Below are 20,819 nucleotides of genomic sequence, written 5' to 3'. Positions count from 1 at the left end.
TTAATTGCTAACTTCCGTGAAGTAGTGAGAGGCTTCATGAGCCGCCATTTTTGTAATAAGAAAAAGTTACCATGGAGTGGTCGCAATTCTCTCTCTATGGCTCTAGCGTAAAGGAAAGAGAGGGTTTTGATATGCAGTTGCTATGGAAACCCTCAGGTTGATGTCAACATTAGGACCAACACTCCGAATGCGGGAAGAAATTACAGGGCTGTGTCCGAAACGGCCTACTACTCAGTAGGTAGTGCATTTGGATTTAAATGTGCTACTCCACCATTAGAAAATTGACCATTAGAAACTCATTGCTGCCCTTACCAGTGCCCGAATTCAAGTACAGAGCATATGACCTCCGGAGCTAGGCAGCTGATTGAGACGCACCCTGAGTATTAACAGGTATTTATTTAACATGACTTTTTATTATACATAAACAATTTTGCAGAGGATTCACCAACGTTGCCTGTGATTATTCGAGTATTGTGGCGTCTGTGGAGTCGTTGGATGGGAAGGACGTCCTGAAGGCTTATACCTTTGATTTCTGACCTCAAAACCAACAAATGTATTTACATCTCTTTATAACTCACTGACCAGTTTCATCTACAACATGATCGTGCCTACAGTTTTCCTGCATTAATTAGACAATTTGGTCCCACTTTATATTAAGTGGCCTTAAACTATTAATTCCTATGCAAGTACATATTAGTTGTTACAATGTACTTGTGTAAATACATGTATTTACTGTGTACTTATGCTTGATTAAATACATGTATGTAATTACATCTGTAATTAACTTTTGTAATTAAATTGTAAATGCACTGTTGATCATCCCTTACACCTTAACCCACCCTTAAACCTACCCATGCCTCCAAACCTGTTCATAACCCAACCTCTATCCCAACTCAAAAGCACCACAAGTGTTCACAAATACATTATAAACACAGTAAGTACATTGTATTTATTTTTTTGATGTAAGTACATAGTAGTTAGGGACACTTAATATAAAGTGGGACCGACAATTTAAACACTTAAAAAAAATCGTAACCAATCTTAACCCTTTAACGGTCACTAGGAAAGCCAATTTATTTGACCAGTTTATTTGGTAAAACTGTGTTTTTTTTTCAAACTGTGATGTTTTAAAGTGTTAGTTCACACAAAAAAAAAACTCAAATTCTGTCATTAATTACTCTCCTTCATGTCCTTTGACATCCCCAAAGATGTTTCGAAGAGCTCCTCCATTGACAGCAATAGTCCCAAGATGAACAAAGTCCAGAAAAGGAACCCAAAACATGGCCAAATGTGTCACCAGTAGCTCGGTTGTAATCATTTAAAACTACAAAAACATGTTGCACCAAAAAAAACAGTAACACTAATATCTTCCTTTCTACTGCCTCACCTCCAGTGTTACACAATATGTTGTGTTGCCCATAGTGAACACACATCCTGATCTGAAGTGGAAGATACTGGCGGATAAAATATTTTTTAGTTCTCCAAGCTCCCAGAACATTCCATGCACCATAAAATCTATAAAAATGACTGGTTCTTCTTGTTCGCCAATGTCTTCTCACTGCCTCAGGTCAGGGTGTTGGTTGTTGGTAGAAGAGATACACCTGTGGCTGAAAGTTTATTAAAAATACTGTTCAATAATTTAAACATTACGTTTTGTTTTATTTAGGTCTTCCCCCACACTCAACCCTAAGCCTGAGGCAGCGGAATATTGGCAAACAAAGTGATTGTTACAGGGGTTTTTTTGGCTCACACTAGTGTTCTTGGAGCTTTGATGATTACAGTTGAACCACTGAAGACGCATGTACTGTTTTGATAATGTTTTTTGTCATCTGTGGAGGATGAGGGAGCTCTCAGATTTCATCTGAAATATCTATAATGTGTGTTAAGAGGTAAATGAAGGTCTTATAACAAAATCAGGGGAGTAAATGATAGCAGAATGTCCTTTTTGAGTGAACTAACTCTTTACTGAATAGCCATTAACTGAGGTGCGTTTCTGAAAACCCTCGTTGTATTTGTTGATTTGTTGTTTCCCAAATGCGTCATTCCAATGAATAATCGCAAATTGCGTCGCAAACTTCTATGCTTGCAACTACACCTCTGGAGCTGTTAGAATCACTTTGATTCGTCGGCGCCAGTGGTGTAGTGGTAAGTGCGTCGACACATGCACTCCGGTGCTCGCGGCGACCCGGGTTCAATTCTGCCTCGCGGTCCTATGCCGATCCTTCCATTCTCTCTGCTTCCATGCTTTCCTGTCAATTCTCTCTACTGTCATGTCAAAAATAAAGGTGAAAACCCCGTAAAAAGACGAGATGTTTAGCTTTAAGCGCTTCACTATTATCCCAATCCCAAAGAAGCCAAAGATCGGAGGGCTCAATCACGTCAGACCTGTTGCCTTAACATCTGTGGCCATGAAGTCATTCGAAAGACTGGTGTGCTAGCATATCTGAAGGACATCACTGGACCCCTTCTGGAAACCCTGCAGTATGCCTATAGAGCAAACCGGTCTGTGGATGATGCAGTCAACATGGGACTGCATTATACCCTACAACATCTGGACATCCAGGGAACTACGCAAGGATTCTGTTTGTGGACTTCAGTTTAGCTTTTGTAAAGAAGTTGTTACTCCATCCTGTTTAGAGCGTCATTATGGGGTTTTTACGTTATAACTAACATGGTTAAAGCGATGGATCTACGACAGAGAAACTACTGTTCTGGAAAACACTCGTCACTACATCGTTCTTTTCCTAAACAATGCATCGTACTATGATAGTATTCAGCCGCGAGTCACGTTATTGTTTAGGAAACGCACCCCTGTACGGTTATAACGTCTGTTAGCCTACAACTCTTGTATGCCTCTGCAAAATAAAGACGCTTTTCATTTCTAGTAGTGTATCTAATTATTTTATTACAAATAACTGTACAAAGATGGTACAAAAAAAATGAGGTTTCAGTTGCAATGCTTTTCAAGAATTAGCACCATGGCACATAATACATTAACGGTGTGATTTCTGCCTTCAAAACAATCAACTTTTGACCCCAACAAAGCCTTGTAATTCAGTCTACAATAAGTTGTGCATAACATTCATCTGAATCAAGACCTGAGATATTTACTGTCCCTTCTTAATCAGCTGAGAAAGCAGATGTGTGTGGTGCATCTTTACTACTGTTAATTTAGTTTGTGATTAACCTGCTACACCTCAACCTCATTCATAGCGATCAACCTCAGATGATCCAGAACCAGCTTCAAGACCTTCTTCATGACTTCATGAACGCTCTTCCCATCATCTGCGTTTTTCACCTGAAGAGAAGACCAAAGTGACAGACTTTTAGTGTTTGGACAAAACAGCACAGAAAGCAGAGATAGCAGAGCTATGCATACAGGCTTTGCTTATTTGATGGCCGTAGTTTCAGGTGCTGCACATCTTGTATCTTCACAACATAGACAATTGCCTTCAGATGATCCCAAAGATAAAAGTCTAAGACGGTCAGACAATCTTTGTTGTCTATGGTGTGAAGATACAAGATGTTCAGCACCTGAAACTACGGATACTGGAGGCCTGTTCTGGCATAAGTGGTCAGAAACTTGTAAATAACTCCTGAAAGAATAAAGTTATGTTAAAACCAAGCACACCATTGTTTTTCTTGTGAAATTCCCAACAGGTTTAATGTGTCACATGACCCTCTTCCTATTGAAAAAAACAAAAGTTGAATCCAAGATGGCCGACTTCAAAATGGCCACCATGGTCACCACCCATCTTGAAAAGTTTGCCCCCTCACAAATACTAATGTGCCACAAACAGGAGGTTAATATCACCAACCATTCTCATTTTATTAAGGTGTATCCATATAAATGGCCCACCCTGTGTATTGCGATCACGATTTTTGAAAGTATTATAAACGTTTATTATTACCATTTAATGAGTCTCCCCATACAGTTTGATATAGCGTTTGGACCCGGAAGCCACATCGCGTGATGTCACACTTAACAAGTGGTTATGCAGAATTCAGAAACCCTTGTTGTTAGCGACACCAGTGGATGTTAGGTGAACTACAGCCAGTAACGATTCAACGACGTGATAAATGAATAGAAAGGTTTTTTGTTCTTCGATTAGGAGTAAAAAAAACTTTATATATACTGACAATAAACATTCAGATGCAGAGAGCAGCATTTAAATGACAACACAGCATTTACATTCACTTATTTTAATGCGCATTTTGGAATTTTGCATATAAAATTAACATACATTTTGAAAATGCCTATAAAAAATGTATGCAAATTGGATAAGCTTTTGATCCGATGAGTAAATATTTCCACTATACTACAGAAACATGTTTACTGAATACATTTCAGTATGTGCATCAATAAAGACGTAATTTTGTTTTAACAGATCATGTGATGATAAAAAAAAATTGCATTAATGTACACACCAGTGGAGCGAGCACATTGTAAATCATCTGAGATGTGGTTTTGGTTTTTTCTATCCCTCAGCCAAGGCTGTTATCGCAGTGGTTCAGTATTATTATTATAACTACCTCCAGAACTGTCTGCACTCCCAAAGAGCGTCTCACACCTCCGAAAGCCCCTGTGCAGTCATCACATTTTGGCTTCTGAGGCACAAGTCATATATTAGCACATTTGTTAATTGAAACGATGGAACAGCTGAATATAAACCCATGCATATGTAAATGGTATTTCTCATTTTTAACAAACAGAACTCAGGTTGTAAAGGTTAAAAATATCCGTTCAGATGAAAAGAACAGTAGCACTGGGGTTCCACAAGGCTGTGTCAGCTCACCTATTCTTTTTACACTTTTTACAAATGAATGATCAAGTAAGCATTCACAGAATTTTACTCCTAAATATTCAGATGACACCACCATACTGAGTTTACTTCATGTGAATGATGATTTTGCTGTTATCTACCAGTCAGAAATTAGTTCGTTGAGTGGTGTGATAGAAATAAGCTAAAAATAAATACTAAGAAAACAGAAGAGATGGTATTTCACCCGAAATGTATAGGTGACCATCGTCAAGTGGTTGTACATGACCATCCTATTACTCAGTGAGAAACCTATAAGTACTTGGGCATTTACATCAACAATTCTTTCACATGGAAAACACACATTGAGTGGGTTTGTTCTCGTTTACACCAGAGATTGTATTTTTTACGGAGGTAGCCTCTTTTTAGAGTAAACAAGAAGCTCATGATGTTGTTTTATAAAGCAGTTCTGGAAAGCATTGATAGATATGGTATCACAGTGTGGTTTGGCAAGCTATCTGTTCAGTGTAAATCTAAATTGATGCATCTCTTAAAGACAGCATGGAAAATTTTTGAGCATGATGAATATTTTAATCTTCAAGTTTTATATGAGAACTGTGTCCTCAATCAGGTGGAAAGGATTGTAAACGATCCAACTCATTTTTTGTTTCCACATTACGAACTGCTTGTAGAAGATTTAGAGTCCTAAAGTGTAGGTTAAACCGCTATAAGAAATCCTGTTTGTACCTGCTTCAGTGGGTTTATTTAGAAGGAGTCTATCTTAATTAGCATTATTAATTTTGTAACTGTTGTATTTTGTATTCCTTTTTATTGCTTGTTTAAGTGAAGTTTATTCATAAACTAATTTCGAGAGGAGCACGTGATTACGATTGAACACGGCTGGTTCTGCATTAGCATACATGATCCACCAATCAGGCCATTCCTAACCCACTATAAAGAGCCAGGGTTTTCTCACTACAGTTATCTTCGATTTGAAGAATCCCCCCTTCCACCCCTACCTTTTCACCTTTCCCTCCATAGGGCAGCACGGTGGCTCAGTGACTAGCACTGTCGCCTCACAGCAAGAACGTCACCGGTTCTAGTTCCTTAACAGGCCGGTGGTCGTTTCTGTGTGTAGTTTGCATGTTCTTCCCGTGCTTGCGTGGGTTTTCCCCGGGTTCTCCGGTTTCCTCCCACATTCCAAAAACATGTACAACAAGTAAATCGTTAAATCTAAATTTCAACACAGGTAATCTAATAATGCAGCATATCTTTTAATAGCCTTCAATCTTAATCTTTAGCTATTATAAAAAGGGGAGTTGTCGAGATCTACCTGAGCTCGAGGCTCCCCTCTCTTCCTCCAAACGGGAGGGAGCCCAGGGCTTAAGAACCTTCGAGCTCAGGGCTCTCTCCCGGGACAGCATGTCAAACTTGCTTATAATCAATCATCAGCTAAGTGTGAACTCTTGAAGGGTGCTTTCACACCTACACTTTTGTCTCGTTTGCCCAGTTAGCGCAGTTCGTTTGGCATATGTGAAACCACCACGCCATTTGGCTTGGATCCGTGCCAAATCAGTCGCTCCAAGATCGCTTGAATGAGGTGGTCTTGGCTTGATTGAAACGAACTCGTAAGCGGATCAATTGTAGTGAGAAAGCAATACGATCCGAGCGCGGTTATATCACAGTGTTTTATGGATATGTAATAGGCTTACGGCTATATGAAGAGAGAATTATGAGTAGGGCGGGAAGTTTCGGGAGTCTCCAGATGCCCACAAACGAGTGATAATCTCCCAGAAATCTCGCGTCTCCCTCCCGGTCCTCAAATAGTCTACGTCACGCACCCTTCTCAGCCCTCCCCACCGCATCTCTCCTCACTCCTCAGACACGTCGCGCGGACCTTGTCAAACACCACCAAACTACCTCCTCTCCTGACAGCTGAGCGGGACTCTGCAAAATAAACCCTGACACTCTGACCAATGTGAGGAGAGTTTACTCACACGTGACTTGTTTTAGCTCTTTTGGTCTGATAAGAAACTTTGCCGTGTGGAAGCGAATCGCTCCATGAGCAAAGAGCAACAATGTAACAATTTGTAATCTCTGATTCGGAACAACTGAGTCGATTCACAGGTGTGAAAGCAGCCTTAGTGAATGTCTGCAGCAATATGGCGATGCCCATAACAAATTTCCTATCAAGGACAATAAAGTTTTACTACTACTACTATTATAGAAGAAAAAAAAGTCCACAGTGGCTTTTCCTACTGCAGCAAATTCCATTTTTATATTTGATATTTGGCGCCAGTTTAGCAGGAAGTGACGATTATGTTCTCTTTGACTCTTAGACACAAGTCTAGTTCACATCTTTGGAGAAAACATCACTCTTGAAACAAACCCATGCTAAAGATTTTTTTTTTTTTACAAATCAAACTTTTTTTTTTTGTAAGCCATAAAAAGGTGTTAATACAGGGAAATTCTTACAAACAGTCCCTTTGAGCATATGATAGAATAGCATACAGTACCTTTGTGAAAGCCTTTGTAGCTCGCTCCAGAAATGCGCTCTCAATCTCCTCAGGAACTGTGAACAAATGAGCGAAACAGTCCAGAATGCATATCACCGTTTCCCTCGAAGCCTGAATAAAAAGGGGTTAAAATGATCAGAGGTAATATTAACTTAAGGATCGTGTACTTTATATATTTCTTTATAGGAGTTTTTAAGGTCCCTTTTAGCATTAGAAAATATAAACCTTTACTTTGACATTAATGAAATGTACCACACTGATGTAAGAAAACCTAGACATTCACTGAGTTTGTGAGGTTGTTTCTTCATGCAAAATAGATTTGAAAATGGATATGAAATCTTGCTGCTTTATTTTAGAGGTTTAGTGACGGGGGGTCATTTCTGTTAGTGTCATTTCGGGTCATTTCTGACTCTAGGACCACACAAGGGTTAAATCCTACCCTGTCCAGGCTGCTGAGGATGGTTTGGGGGTCATGATGGGACTCTGTAAGCGTGTGGACATCATCAGCTGAGATGATTGGTTCTCTGAGCTGCTCCAGCCACGACCACAGGATTCCAGTCAGAATAAAGGGGTCTTTTTCCAAACACAGTCGCTCCCACGCACCCTGCCGATTAAGATCCGCCTGCGTAAAGAGTGAAGATTATGCCATTGTAGTTCCTATGTCATATTTCCTAAAATTATCCATGGAATCAGTGGAATGAACCGCCAACTAGTCTGGCATATGCAGGGCTGGTGCAAGCTGAACTGCCGCTCTAGGCAAAGGATGATCACGTCGCCCTCAAATTGTAGAGTGGGGGTGGGGTGCTGGGTCGCGGACATAACTGAGGGCGCGGGTGTTGAGGGAGGTGTTGCGGACGCCGTCCTCTCTATTCTGCCGCCCTAGGTGCAGATATAACTGAGGCTGCAGGGGCTGAGGGAGGTGTTGCGGACATAACTGAGGACGCGGGTGTTGAGGGAGGTGTCGCAGATGTCCTCTCGTATTCTGCCACCCTAGGTGGTCGCCTAGGTCGCCTCTATGGACGTGCCAGCAATGGGCATATGTTTTACGCAGTGGATGCCCTTCCAGCCACAACCTAGCACACAAATGCTTATACATTAAGCATAACAGAAACAAATTTGATAATCCCAACTTACCTAAAAGAGAAACAAAATTTGTCACATTAACATCTGACTTTTTTTAAGTAGTTATGTGCCTTTTTATACAGTGTATGTAAACTTCTTGTTTCAACTGTATACCGCATGTCTTTGGGGAAACCGGAATGAAACCCATGAAGATGGAGAACATGCAAACTTCACACAGAAATGCCTCCTGTCCCAGCTGAGACTCAAACCAATGACCTTCTTGCTGTGAGACAACATTGAGCCACCATGCCACAGGGGATAATGTATTGGGTTATTTAATAAACAATATAAATAATTTTCATTAACTTCCAACCTCAACTATATGCCTTCTAGCAACACCCACTATCGTAATGTACCTGTGCAGACTTTATAATTTACCCATTAAATGTGCTCATACCTGCCAAACAGCCACTTTCTGAGTTTGTTGCTTCTCTCCATCCTTCTCCAGGTCCACTGCAAGAGACTGAGCCACAAGCAGGCGGCGGGACTCCAGAGACAGCTCTGACTGGACAGTGATGAAGGGCACCTCTGAATGCTCTTTCTCAGTAATTACAGTCTCTTCTTGGTCGGTACTCTTTTTCCTGTCCTTCTTCCAGAAGGACAATATTCTGGCGATGCTGTTGGTGTTCTGCTCATCTGAAACGCCCAAAGACCTGCTCCGCTGCAGGAAAGACTGCCTCCTGTTTTTGAGCAGCGGAGATCCCTCTGTCTGGTCCATCAGAGTCTTCAGCTCCCATAAATTGCTGCTGGAGCTGTAGATGGGATTGCCTTTACAGGCTCCTAGCGGAGGAGCCGGACTGTTCTGGGACACACAGCTAAAGGCCCCCAGCTGATTGCTCATAGAGGACAACTGCATGCTGGCCAACACACACAGAGGGTTATCTGGGAGGTTCAGAGATTCAGCTAACCTCCGCAGGTCGGAATCGCTGTAGCTAAGGCTCTTACGGACGTAGTAAAGCGGCTGTGAGTTGTCTCTGTTGGTTTTGGGTAGACCTGGAAGACGTGGCTTGATCATAGCCATCCCGTTTGCCAGCATCTCTCTGTTAAAGCTATGTATTGAATTTTCATTAAATGTTTTCTCCACCACCGGCGTGATGTCAGGAACCTCGACGATGTCCTCCTCAATAACCTGACGGTTCTCCGCGATGTCCAGGAGGAGCCTGGAGATAAGCGGGACCAGCTTTGGCATGTATCTCAACTGCCGAGCCTCCAGGCCGTGCAGGATGTGTTTCTGACGGATCAGGAACTGGGAAAGAGTAACAGCTGGAGCTCTGGGCTCAGCGTTGGCAAACAGGTTTCTTAGCGGGACTAGGAACTGAGCAAACTGCCTGACGCACTGGAGCTGTCCTCGAGTCTGGATGGAGTTTGGTCGCTTGTTTCGAATTAACAGAATGGCTTGATCTGCTGTCATCTCTGTGGTGAAGAGCAAGTAACAGGCCAGGAGCACACCTACGATTAAAAAAGTGGATTTATGAACACAAAAACAGCAAGAAAATGTAGTCCAGAGTACATTCCTACTGAATAAAACAGCTTAAACCAGCCTAGGCTGGTTGGCTGGTTTTAGCTGGTCAACCAGGCTGGTTCTAGAGGGGTTTTGGCCATTTCCAGCCTGGTCTTAGCTGGTCAGGTTGGGAAATGACCAGCTAAAACCAGCTCGACCAGCCTGGCCAGGCTGGAAGCCCAGCCAAAACCAGCTATGTCCAGCTTAAACCAGGCTGGCCAAGCTGGTTTTAGCTGGTAATGGCCAAAACCCCTCTAAAACCAGCCTGGTTGACCAGATAAAACCAGCCAACTAGCCTAGGCTGGTTTAAGCTGGATTTTTCAGCAGTGATATTACTCATTTCTCAAATAGTTATCCCTGGGCACATTTCCAATGAGCCTGGGTATACAGTGCATGTTATAACAATGAAAGACGATCAAGTGTCTACTATTGGAGTTGATCTGAATCTAAATAAATAAATTGTATATAATTTCCAATATTCAATGCATAAGGTAGTCTAATCATAAATCATGCTCAATTAATCTGTATCTTTTAATACAACTTTTTGTTTTTTAACAGTCAGTAATTTAAGCTTTTAACAGGACCACAACAATCCCTGAGGTCTTTCAAAACGGTTTTGTGTAACGGTATGTTCCCTTAGTACATGCTGTTATCCAGAGATTTACGGCCGCATTATTGAGACAATCCCTCTCAAGTCACCTGAGGTGAAAGGTCTTGGTTGAGGACACTATAATGATAATTTAGGCCCAATCCCAATTCTATTTTTGTACCTCTACCCCTTCCCCTTGGCCCTTGAAACAGAGTGTGAAGGGGAAAGGCTTCAAAATGTACCCCTAAGAATTGGGACAGCACTACAGCACCATCACACGTCATCATGCTTCATCGAGATCACTTGCTTTATATGAGATCAGACGATCGCGACTGCTGTAATCATTCCAGTCGTGTTACGTTTTGGTATTTATCTTCAGGAAGTCAGTTAAGTTATATATTATGTTATCATGACAATTTAATGTGGCAATAAGATCGTAACTATATTGCGTATTTACACAGTGGCCATATTCATTAAAGTAAACACAATAAAACAACATTAACATTACAGCAGACACTGTTAAAAGATCATTCCCAGACACTAGACTTTTCTGACAGGGTATTTGAGTCAGAACGTTGTGGGACTGCAGGAGTTATTATTAGGGATTATAGATAGTGGTTATGAATATATTAAAACGTGTTTGTCGTAAATATTCGTAATAATGACAAAAAAAGTACAAATTTTTTGCATTTCTTTACTTTCCGGTGCATATATGTGGCCGTTGTGACTAGTGTATTCTGGGAAATTTTCTTACCTCTTGGTTTTTAATGTGGTCCTAAAAAATCTCTGTTTAAAGGGGTATCTAGCCCTTCCCCTTAAGCTGGATTTATACTTTCACCTGGCACCACATTGCGCACCTCTGCTGACAGCGTGCGCACCTCGCGATACTCGCCGCGTTCGCTGTTGTTATATTCTTTAAAAAGACAGGGGGCGGTCAAAAGAAACTGACAGTAAAGTCAGACGGATAAACAAAGAAGTAGAAAGTTTCCGGAACTACATCATATCAATAATATCATTCAGTATTTTTTTAACTAATTATTTTTTATTACTTTTATAATTTATTATAATGATTATAAGCATTTTTATAACCATTTAAGATTTTTTTAATTGAATTTTGATGCATCACTTGCTTTTGTTTATATTTCGGACAGTTCTACCAATTATATTTTATTAAAATATTAATGACAACAGAACATGAACGTATTAAGGCAAGAATAAAAGCAACAAAAAAGTACAATTATTAAATAATAAAGATTACTGTCTGGCCAGTTTATGTCCTATACTTATGTTAAAAAGGCAATAATGGTCCAGCATTCCTGACCATTTTCACCAATAAAGCCTAGATACACAGGCCATCAGTATATTTGAAAACCAATAGGTTCAAATATTCCTTTACAGTTATCAAAGAAATAATTTGTTCCTTAATTAAAGTTTTGATATTTAAATTGTTTCAAATTCATAATTGTAATATATACATCAGTGTAAAACCTGTGACTGGTGGAAAAACATATTCTGTAATCGTGTACCTGGGTCTACTCTTTTGCATTGGCCCCAAACTCATCCCTCAGGTTTTTTCAAACTTTTTAACAAAAACGTTTCTCCTTTCCCACTGCTGTTGCAATTTCTAGCTAAGAATTATTGGTCATCTCGATGATCACAGATCATAAAGATGTCTGTACAGGCTTACCCGTTTCAGACAAAATCTCTTCAAAGTGATTCAGACTCAACTCAAATCAAATGCAGCACAGTGCGAACTGTTTTCTCGAGTCTTAAAAAAAACCATGCAATCCACCGGCCGAAATCATGTCACGTGCACCCAAAGCGAACCTCCGCAAACTCTGCGATGACGTCACATTCCTCTCGGCACTCAAGTGAACTAGCGGACATGTTTAGTATAAACCAGGCTTGAACTAGACTTTAGCCCTATGCCTTCAAGCGAAAGAGAATTGGGAAACCTCCCCTTCACGTGAAGGCACAAAACAAATGGTTGGGGTAGGGGGTGGGGCTAACACCCCATTCAAACAGAGCTTCAGCGTCAACGCTTGACAGAGGGCGTGTTTGAAGTTGGAGTCGTCATAGAAGCGTCAGCCATGAAATTAGTCAGCCATAGGCCACTGTCTAGCTGGTGTATTTGCATTTAGCGATCTGATTGGCTGATGCTTCCGTTGGAGCTTGAAAAGTTGAGCTAGTCTCAACTTTTGCAGCAAGCAACGCCTCTGAAGCGGCGCCAACGGGCAACAATGCATTTCGCCAACGCCTGACCTCACCCATTTAAAGTGAATGGGAAGTGTTGACGCTGACGCCTCATGTGAATAGGGCGTAAGGGGTAGAATTGGGATTGGGCCTTAAGGTCACCAAAAGCCAAATCTGTAGTGAAAAGTATGCCACCTTACTCCAAAAAATGTCCTTCAATTAACAACATATTGTCAACACAACAAACAGAGCCATACCTGTTCTGCCCAGCCCTGCATGACAGTGAACAGCCATTTTGCCTTCTTGGATGGCAAAAGACATGACTTTCACCATATCCAGGATAGATGTGAGAGACGCCACGCCGTAGTCAATCCATCTAAAGTTGTAGAAATATACTAAAATAGAGCAACAAGAGTACCTTTATATAACCTGAAGACACAAGAACAGCCACTGTGATATCAAGGCATCAAAACAATTCTTTATAACCTTAACTTATTTACATGAATACATTACACACAGAATTATTGTTTAAATCTTAAAGTTTGGCTGATTAAAAGGAAAGTGTCACTCACTGCCAGCCTCCATGAAGGTCTCTGGTCGGTAAGTAAAGCCACTGTCGGGATCCAGCGGGTTTCCACAGCTAGCATGTTCACCAGGGCACTGGAGGTTAATAATTGTCTTCAAACCACATCTTAACACAGTAAAAGAGAGTAAAAAGGGTGTACCAAACACTTAAAAACCAGGGAATACTTAAGTAGGACAATTTTACCTCAGAAACTGGTCTATTATGTTGAATTTTTCAATCGTTTCAGTGGAAGGACGGGCCATTGCAAGCATGTCATCAGTAATCCTAGAAACAGAGAAGCTATGAATTGCTAACAAATCTATTTTAGCTTAAACATTAAAGAAATACTTCACTTAATTATTATTTATTTTGAAAATTGCCTAATTTTACATCTCCCTTAGTGTTAACAGTTGATTTTTACCATTTTTTGTAGCCATTCAGCCAATTTTAGTGTCTGGCATAGCGCTTTTAGCTTAGCTTAGCATAGATCATTGAATCGAATCAGTCCTTTAGCATCTTGCTCAAAAGTGATTTAAGACTTTTGATAATATTTCTATTTAAATACTGACTTCTGTGGGTACATTGTGTACTAAGACTAATAGAAAATAAAAAGTAGCTATTTTCTTTACGGCTGGGAAATATATGGTCTCATTCTGGCGTAATAATCAAGAAACTTTGCCACCATACCATGGTTGCACCAGCGTAATGTGCGAACAGCATATGCTCCCTGTGCATGAAGCTGTTTATTCTGGCACTGCGTAACATCACTGCTCCTGCTGCTAATGTAAGGCTGCTTTCACACCTGTGAATCGACTCAGTTGTTCCGAAACAGAGATTACAAATGTTACATTGTTGCTCTTTGCTCATGGAGCGATTCACTTCCACACTGCAAAGTTTGTAATCGGACCAAAAGAGCTAAAACAAGTCACGTGTGAGTAAACTCTCCTCACATTGGTCAGAGTGTCAGGGTTTATTTTGCAGAGTCCCGCTCAGCTGTCAGGAGAGGAGGTGGTTTGGTGGTGTTTGTCAAGGTCCGCGCGATGTGTCTAAAGAGCGAGGAGAGATGCGGGGGGGAGGGCTGAGAAGGGTGCTTGACGAAGCCTATTTGAGGACCGGGAGGGAGACGCAAGATTATCACTCGTTTGCGGGCATCTGGAGACTCACGAAACTTCCCGCCCTACTCATAATTCTCTCTTCATATAGCCGTATGCCTGTTACATATCAATAAAACACAATGATATAACTGCGCTCGGATCGTATTGTTTTCTCACTGCGATCGATCCGCTCCAGAGTTTGTTTCAATCGAGCAGAGACCACCTCATTCAAGCGATCTCGGAGCAACTAATTTGGCGCGGATCCGAGAGCGATTGGTGGGTTCACATATGCCAAACGAACCAGGCTAACAGGGCAAACGAGACAGGTTCCGAAACAAAAGTGTAGGTGTGAAAGCACCCTAAGTCGAGAGGGGTCTGAATGGTGCAGACCTGGTGGACTTGCAATCTAAGCTGCATGAAATGCCTTTTAATGGCCAAACCTAACTCCACCCCTAACCCCATCCCTTACGCCCCATTCACACGGGGCGTCAAACGATTCCCATTCACTTTGAATGGGTGACGTCAGGCGTCGCCGAACTGCATTGTGGATCTGTCGGCGCCACTTCAGAGACGTTGCTCACTGCAGAAGTTGGGACTAGCTCAACTTTTCAAGAGCTGACAGCCTATCAGATCGCTGTATGCAAAAACACCAACTAGACAGTGGCCTATTGCTGACTGAATTTCATTGGCTGACGCTTCTATGACGATCGCTTCAGCCATAACTTCAGACACGCCTTCAGTCAAGCGTTGATGCTGAAGCCTCGTGTGAATGGGGCGTTACAGTGACGTCACTAGCTTCATTGAGTGCATTGTGTATGACATTGCATCTCAGAGATATGCAATCTCAGCTTGCAACATCAAGGTTGTATCCAGATACTATTGTGTAAGCAGTGAAAATCATCAACATCAGGAAATATTTGACAAATAATTCTAGGGCTAATAGTTTTGCTTTCAACTGTACATTAATGGCCAAATCCTAGGTTTTAATCTAGTCATTAAAGCAGTATGGATGCACTACTTAAAAAGTGCCCACAACGTTGAACCAGGCCAAAAAAACAAAAAATTAAGAAGACAGGATTAAAACAAACTACTAAAAACTAAACAACAGTAAATGGGTGCGTTGAGTACTTTGCCAAACCATATTTGGTGAAGGCGACTATTTACTCTGGTTTCGAAGTGGTCAAGAGCATGCAGTGTATACCATGAAGAGTAGATTCCTCTGATGGCCTGCTGGTCCTCACTCCAGTGCGAAGGGTCCTCGTATTTGCAGGCTTGTCCTCCACATCCCATCGAGCACTGCATATGACAGGGGATCACATAACGCAGCGCCTCTCCAACCATTGTGTAGTGCGCTCTGGGAACACTGGAACCCCTCACTGCAAGAACACAATAGTTTAACCCCTTTCACAATTTTAACACTCGATCTGAAACGAATATCTACTTAGATTAGCAAAACCAGTTGTTCATGTCATGACGATGCCAAATACTTTGTAGTCAGTGAACATCAGAAAATGTCAAAATCTAAATCAGACTGTAGAGGAACACACACAGTGTGAACATCAGTGTAATTATTTGATTATTAAAATAATGTAACCTTTTGCCATTCCTCACCAAAATCCATGATACTCCCTCCGCCATGGCAGTGTCTGTTTTGGCACAGAAAAAAAAAATTAACACTGCAGCAAATACAAAGTTTGAGGATATGTTACAAATAAGTGGGTTTTTAAATGAAGTCTTTCCCTATTAAATATATTTTTAATTTAATTTATTGTAAATACTCAAGTAGTTTGTTTTCTCTAAAATGATACTTTAATAAGTAGTTCAAAATGTTTTGAGTACATTTTTTAGTACTGTATCAATACAGTGCATTCGGAAAGTATTCATAGCACTTCACCTTTTCCACATTTTTCTTTATTCTAAAATGGATTAAATTAATTTATTTCCCCATAAGTCTACACACAATCCCTCACAATGACAATGTGAGAAAGAGTTTTTGAAATTGTTGCAAATTTATTAAAAATAAAAATCCTGAAAAGCACATGTACATGAGTGTTCACAGCCTTTGCTCAATACTGTGTTGATGCACCTTTGGCAGCGATTACAGCCTCAAGTCTTTCTGAATATGATCACACAAGCTTGGCACACCTGTCTGGGAATTTTTGCCCATTCCTCTTTGCAGTACCTCTCAAGCTCTATCAGGTTGGGAGGGAAGCGATGGTGTACAGCCACAGCCATTTTCAGATCTCTCCAGAGATGTTCAATAGGATTTAGGTCTGGGCTCTGGCTGGGCCACTCAAGGACATTCACTGAGTTTCACTTGTGAAGCCACTCCATTGATATTTTGGCGGTGTGCTTTGGGTCATTGTCCTGCTGGAAGATGAACCGTCGCCCCAGTCTGTGGTCAAGAGCACTCTGAAGCAGGTTTTCAATCAGGATGTCTCTGTGCATTGCTGCATTCATCTTTCCCTCTATCCTGACTAGTCTTCCAGTTCCTGCTGCTGAAAAACATCCCCACAGCATGATGCTGCCACCACCATGCTTCACTGTAGGGATGCTATTAGATTGGTGATGAGCACTGCCTGCTTTTCTCTAAACGTAACGTCTGGCACTCACTCCAAAGAGTTTAATTTTAGTCTCATCAGAGCAGAGAATTGTGTTTCTTATGGTCTGAGAGTCCTTCAGATGTCTTTTGGCAAATTCCAGGCGGGGAGTGGCTTCTGTCTGACCACTCTATCATACAGGCCTGATTGGTGGATTGCTGCACAGATGGTTGTCCTTTTGTAAGGTTCTCCTCTCTCCACAAAAGAACGCTGGAGCTCAGACAGAGTGACCATTGGGTTATTGATCACCTCCCTGACTAAGGCCCTTCTCCCCCGATCACTCAGCTTAGATGGCCGGCCAGCTCTAGGAAGAGTCCTGGTGGTTCCACTTACGGATGATGGAGGCCGCTGTGCTCACTGGAACTTTCAGAGCAACAGAAATTTTTTTGTACCCTTCCCCAGCCTTGTGGCTCGAGACAATCCTCTCTGTGAGGTCTACAGACAATTCCTTTGTCTTCATGCTTGGTTTGTGCTTTGACATGCACTGTCAACCCTGGGACCTTATATAGACAGGTGTATGCCTTTTCAGATCATGTCCAATCAACTGAATTGACCACAGATGAACTCCAATGAAGCTGCTGAAACATCTCAAGAATGATCAGTGAAACAGAATGTACCTGAGCTCAACTTAGAGCTTCTTATTTTTAATAAATTTGAAACAATTTAAAAAAGTAATTCTTCACATCGTCATCATGGGGTATTGTGTGGAGAGTTTTGAGAAAATAAATGAATTTAATCCGTTTTGGAATAAGGCAGTAACATAAAAAATGTGGAAAAAGTGAAGCGCTATATACTTTCCGGTTGCACTGTATCTTTACCTCTACTGTGATTCCTGTCCAATCAAATCACACAAACCAACCTCAAGACATGAGGCTTTATAAATGCAGAAAACATGTACAGTGTAAAGCATTAACACCGTCCAAGATCATGCAAAATCATCACAAACAACTATTGAAAGTATGTTTGGATCAGGGGTGCCCAAACTTATTTAATGAAGGGCCAAAAACCAAACTTGATTGAGGCTAGTGGGCCAGAGGTAATTATAGTTGCCATGGGTAATTTCCTAATTCATTTAATAATAATTAAAATTGACTATAAAACTTAATATTAACTAATAATGTTTTTTTTACATTTCATAATGAACTTATTACAGTAAAAAAAACAAAAAAAAAACAATCATGCTCGCCGATGTCTTCTGCATTCTCCTCTCTGTGCAAGTACATAAATCATGGGGAATTAGGGAATAATGTGTTAATAAGTTAATATATAAATGCTATTGGTCTTGTTTAATGGTTTTTGTTTTTATAATACCCCATCTAAAAACTGCATAACTCAGAGTAAAATCAATTTCTCCCACTGGTCTCACTCCTATAAAGAGTTAAAATAACACTGAAGCAGAGTTAATGTGCTGATTGAACAGAATAATGAACTCCTGCTGTTAAAAACCAGAATCACAGAAGAAAAACACAAAACTACAGTCACAACCTTAGGCCCTGCTGTTCACACAAACACGGGTACTGTCCAAATTGCAGCTTTTTTTTCTACACAAAAACACCACAGCAAATTCATTAGTGTTAAATTTCGAGTGTTGTGGTAATTCTGAGTAAAGTGTTAAAATTCTAGTTAGATAAAAATAAAATAACCCTCTCAGTGTTAGAAGCTGATTTGCCTACTTGTCATACAGGGTGACATGTATCTAACGCTAATACAGTGCTGACGTTGACTACTACATCTGGGAATTTATGCAGCAATATCCCTGTAGGATTATTCCAATGAGATGAAGCAACTGGTGAGTAAAAGTACTTAAAATGTTTGTATGTAGACATTTGACATCTAAATCGTTATATATACGTTAGATTTAAATATCTCACAAAAAAGTATAATTTTTCATCTTTATTTTGTTTTGTACTAGCTATGTTGCATTAAAAATAAAGAAAATAAAGCTGTCTAAAAACTGCTCCCCTTGGTTAAAATATGAGAAGATATGGTTTGTGACTGTTTTGAATTGTTTTCCTTAAACATCAAGCGAACAGTTAACAAAGTGCTGCCGATATTAAACAAGATATATTTTTATTATTGTTGAAAATTTGACCTAAGAGTGTTAACACATAACACTGATGGTGTTCATATGATCTTTTGTGGTGTTAATATTTTACACTATAAGAGTTTGCTAATTAACACTCTCTGAGTGTTAATAATGTTAACTCTTCCAAAAGTGTTATTTTAACACTTTTATAGTGGTTCCCATTTAAATTCTGAGGGAGTGTTAATTTTAACTCTTAGGTAGTTAAATCTATCATCTAAAATTCGCAGTGTGTCAAGTGTGTATATATATAAGTTTTTCATCTTTTTGACACAGTATTCTTTAGGGGAAATTAGTGTGTGTCTATTCACTTTAAGACAAATGGATTAGTTCTTTGTGTTTTTTATATTCATTAAATTATATGATAATAAATGTGTTTATGAATATGAATTGATCTTTTGAAAGTAGTTGTTTTGAGTTAAAATGTTAAATTTTCTATTAAAATTTTACATTGAAGAGTTCTTACAACATATTTGCCCACTTTTAACAATAGTTGCTGCATATTCAAATACAATTTTCTTGAAAAAAAAAATCAAAAACCTGGAGAAAATAAATGCAAAACATGTTCAAATATTGGACACTATTAACAAGGCTACATGCATGAAACCATTTAGAAAGATTTGGGCACAAATGGGCTAAGTCTGACAGTCATGTTTATGACAGAATTATGACAGTTTATGATTATATCAAGTTGTCATAACAAAGACAACTCAAACAATGTCGTCTTTGCATTTAAAATGACATGACTGAGCCAAAGACACTCAATGACAAATGTCATAAGCATGCATGAAACCTTATTCATATTCTTGCCATGTGTCATGTAATGATTATAAAGGTGTCGTGACAGTCTTATGAACTGTAATGTGTTATCAAATAAAGTGTGACTGAAGCAGTTTTTAAAATAATCCATATTTACTATATTTTTGTGACATTTCTGTCATCTGTATTGAAATAAGGTGGAATAAAAGAGTCATGATTTAGTAAATGTTATTGACTTTTCATTTTTTTATCTAAGATATACATTTAGCATTGTTTTAGTTAAATACGACACTTATAAGGTTGTTTTAACAGAGAATTCTGCGAGGTAACATCATATCAGAAAACACAAACTATTCTTTTGAAACCAAAAGGTGTTAAATTCCTCAGTTATCCTCTATTTGATTAATTAAAATAAATGAGTTGTGATTACTCACCCAAAAACAGCTAGAGAAAATCCAATGTACTTTGAGTTGGCTCCATTGGATGCTCAGCTGATCTGATTACTGGTTTCAATCACACATTCTCTCGGGGTTAGTGGAGAGGAAACATCAATTTATCAGTAGTCGTCTGTTAAGATGAATAATCTTTTTCGCTGAGCAGAGCTGGCTGTTGCATGCAGACCAGCTGAACATCCTCATCTCCACTGTTGCTGCTCTCTTAGCATGATGCATCACGTCAAGCCAAAGAGTGAAGAAAGCAGCTATTTCAGACTCGCTCACGACTTACCAACTAATCCACTTACTCCTGAAATAGTCCATTTCTCTGGCCGCTGACCTTTGAGGCGGACAGCTTTATCAGCCACAGCGGCTCAGGCTGGACTCCACTCACTTAGGTTTGTTTCATTCCACAGAGGAAATAAAGGTCAACCCAACATTGAGATGTGCCTAAATGGGTTATACCCGGACTGCAATAACCTTTAAACATTTTGAAATAATACAATTTCATTGATTATTTTTAGCCAAGAATATCACAGACTTTTAATATAACTACTTTATTTTTTTTTAAATGAAAAAAAAACATTTTTATATTTGAATAAT

General features: G+C 39.9%; 3 protein-coding genes across 26 annotated transcripts in view; 1 reads left to right on the top strand and 2 right to left on the bottom strand.

Moving 5' to 3' along the window:
* Positions 1–10,377, top strand: part of fbxw12 (F-box and WD repeat domain containing 12) — a 31,028-nt gene extending 20,651 nt beyond the window's left edge. For 2 of the 10 annotated variants that reach the window (XR_015522549.1, XM_087304883.1), the window contains exons 10-11: positions 437–553; positions 3,214–3,625. Coding sequence is in view for 4 of the 10 variants with exons in the window: in XM_087304883.1 (XP_087161009.1) it covers positions 437–536 (100 nt within the window). In the remaining 6 variants the exon portion in view is untranslated. 10 annotated transcript variants of the gene reach the window in all.
* raf1a (Raf-1 proto-oncogene, serine/threonine kinase a) overlaps positions 1–20,819 on the bottom strand; it is a 778,989-nt gene that overhangs the window by 427,443 nt on the left and 330,727 nt on the right. The gene's annotated exons all lie outside the window — the stretch shown is intronic.
* On the bottom strand, positions 2,888–20,788 carry ptpdc1b (protein tyrosine phosphatase domain containing 1b). 13 transcript variants are annotated; one of them, XM_087306435.1, is made up of 11 exons: positions 20,217–20,766; positions 15,952–15,986; positions 15,542–15,716; positions 13,451–13,531; positions 13,254–13,372; positions 12,939–13,076; positions 8,796–9,847; positions 7,716–7,898; positions 7,277–7,387; positions 4,534–4,608; positions 2,888–3,298 (listed from the first exon to the last, which is right to left on the bottom strand). In XM_087306435.1, the coding sequence occupies exons 2-11, from the start codon at positions 15,959–15,961 to the stop codon at positions 3,191–3,193; spliced, it is 2,052 nt and encodes a 683-aa protein (XP_087162561.1). In that variant the 5' UTR covers positions 15,962–15,986; positions 20,217–20,766; the 3' UTR covers positions 2,888–3,190. The 13 variants fall into 13 exon arrangements, with proteins under 13 accessions (XP_087162561.1, XP_087162566.1, XP_087162562.1 ...); XM_087306440.1 differs by having other exon boundaries at positions 12,939–13,057; positions 20,217–20,546; XM_087306436.1 differs by having other exon boundaries at positions 15,935–15,986; positions 20,217–20,513.

The sequence above is a fragment of the Danio rerio genome, chromosome 23 (genome assembly GCF_052040795.2).
Source record: "Danio rerio strain M-AB ecotype USA chromosome 23, GRCz13ab, whole genome shotgun sequence".
Taxonomy (NCBI): Eukaryota; Metazoa; Chordata; class Actinopteri; order Cypriniformes; family Danionidae; genus Danio; species Danio rerio.
Note: the sequence above shows the minus strand (reverse complement) of the source record. Positions and strands in the feature narration are given on the sequence as shown.

Excerpts from the sequence above, each read along its gene's own strand:
- ptpdc1b (XM_087306435.1), bottom strand. Across the intron at positions 7,899-8,795 it reads AGAAAGTGGCTGTTTGGCAG|GCGGATCTTAATCGGCAGGG; the intron begins GTATGAGCACAT and ends CTCTTTACGCAG. Across the intron at positions 3,299-4,533 it reads GAGTGCAGACAGTTCTGGAG|GTGAAAAACGCAGATGATGG; the intron begins GTAGTTATAATA and ends TCTTCTCTTCAG.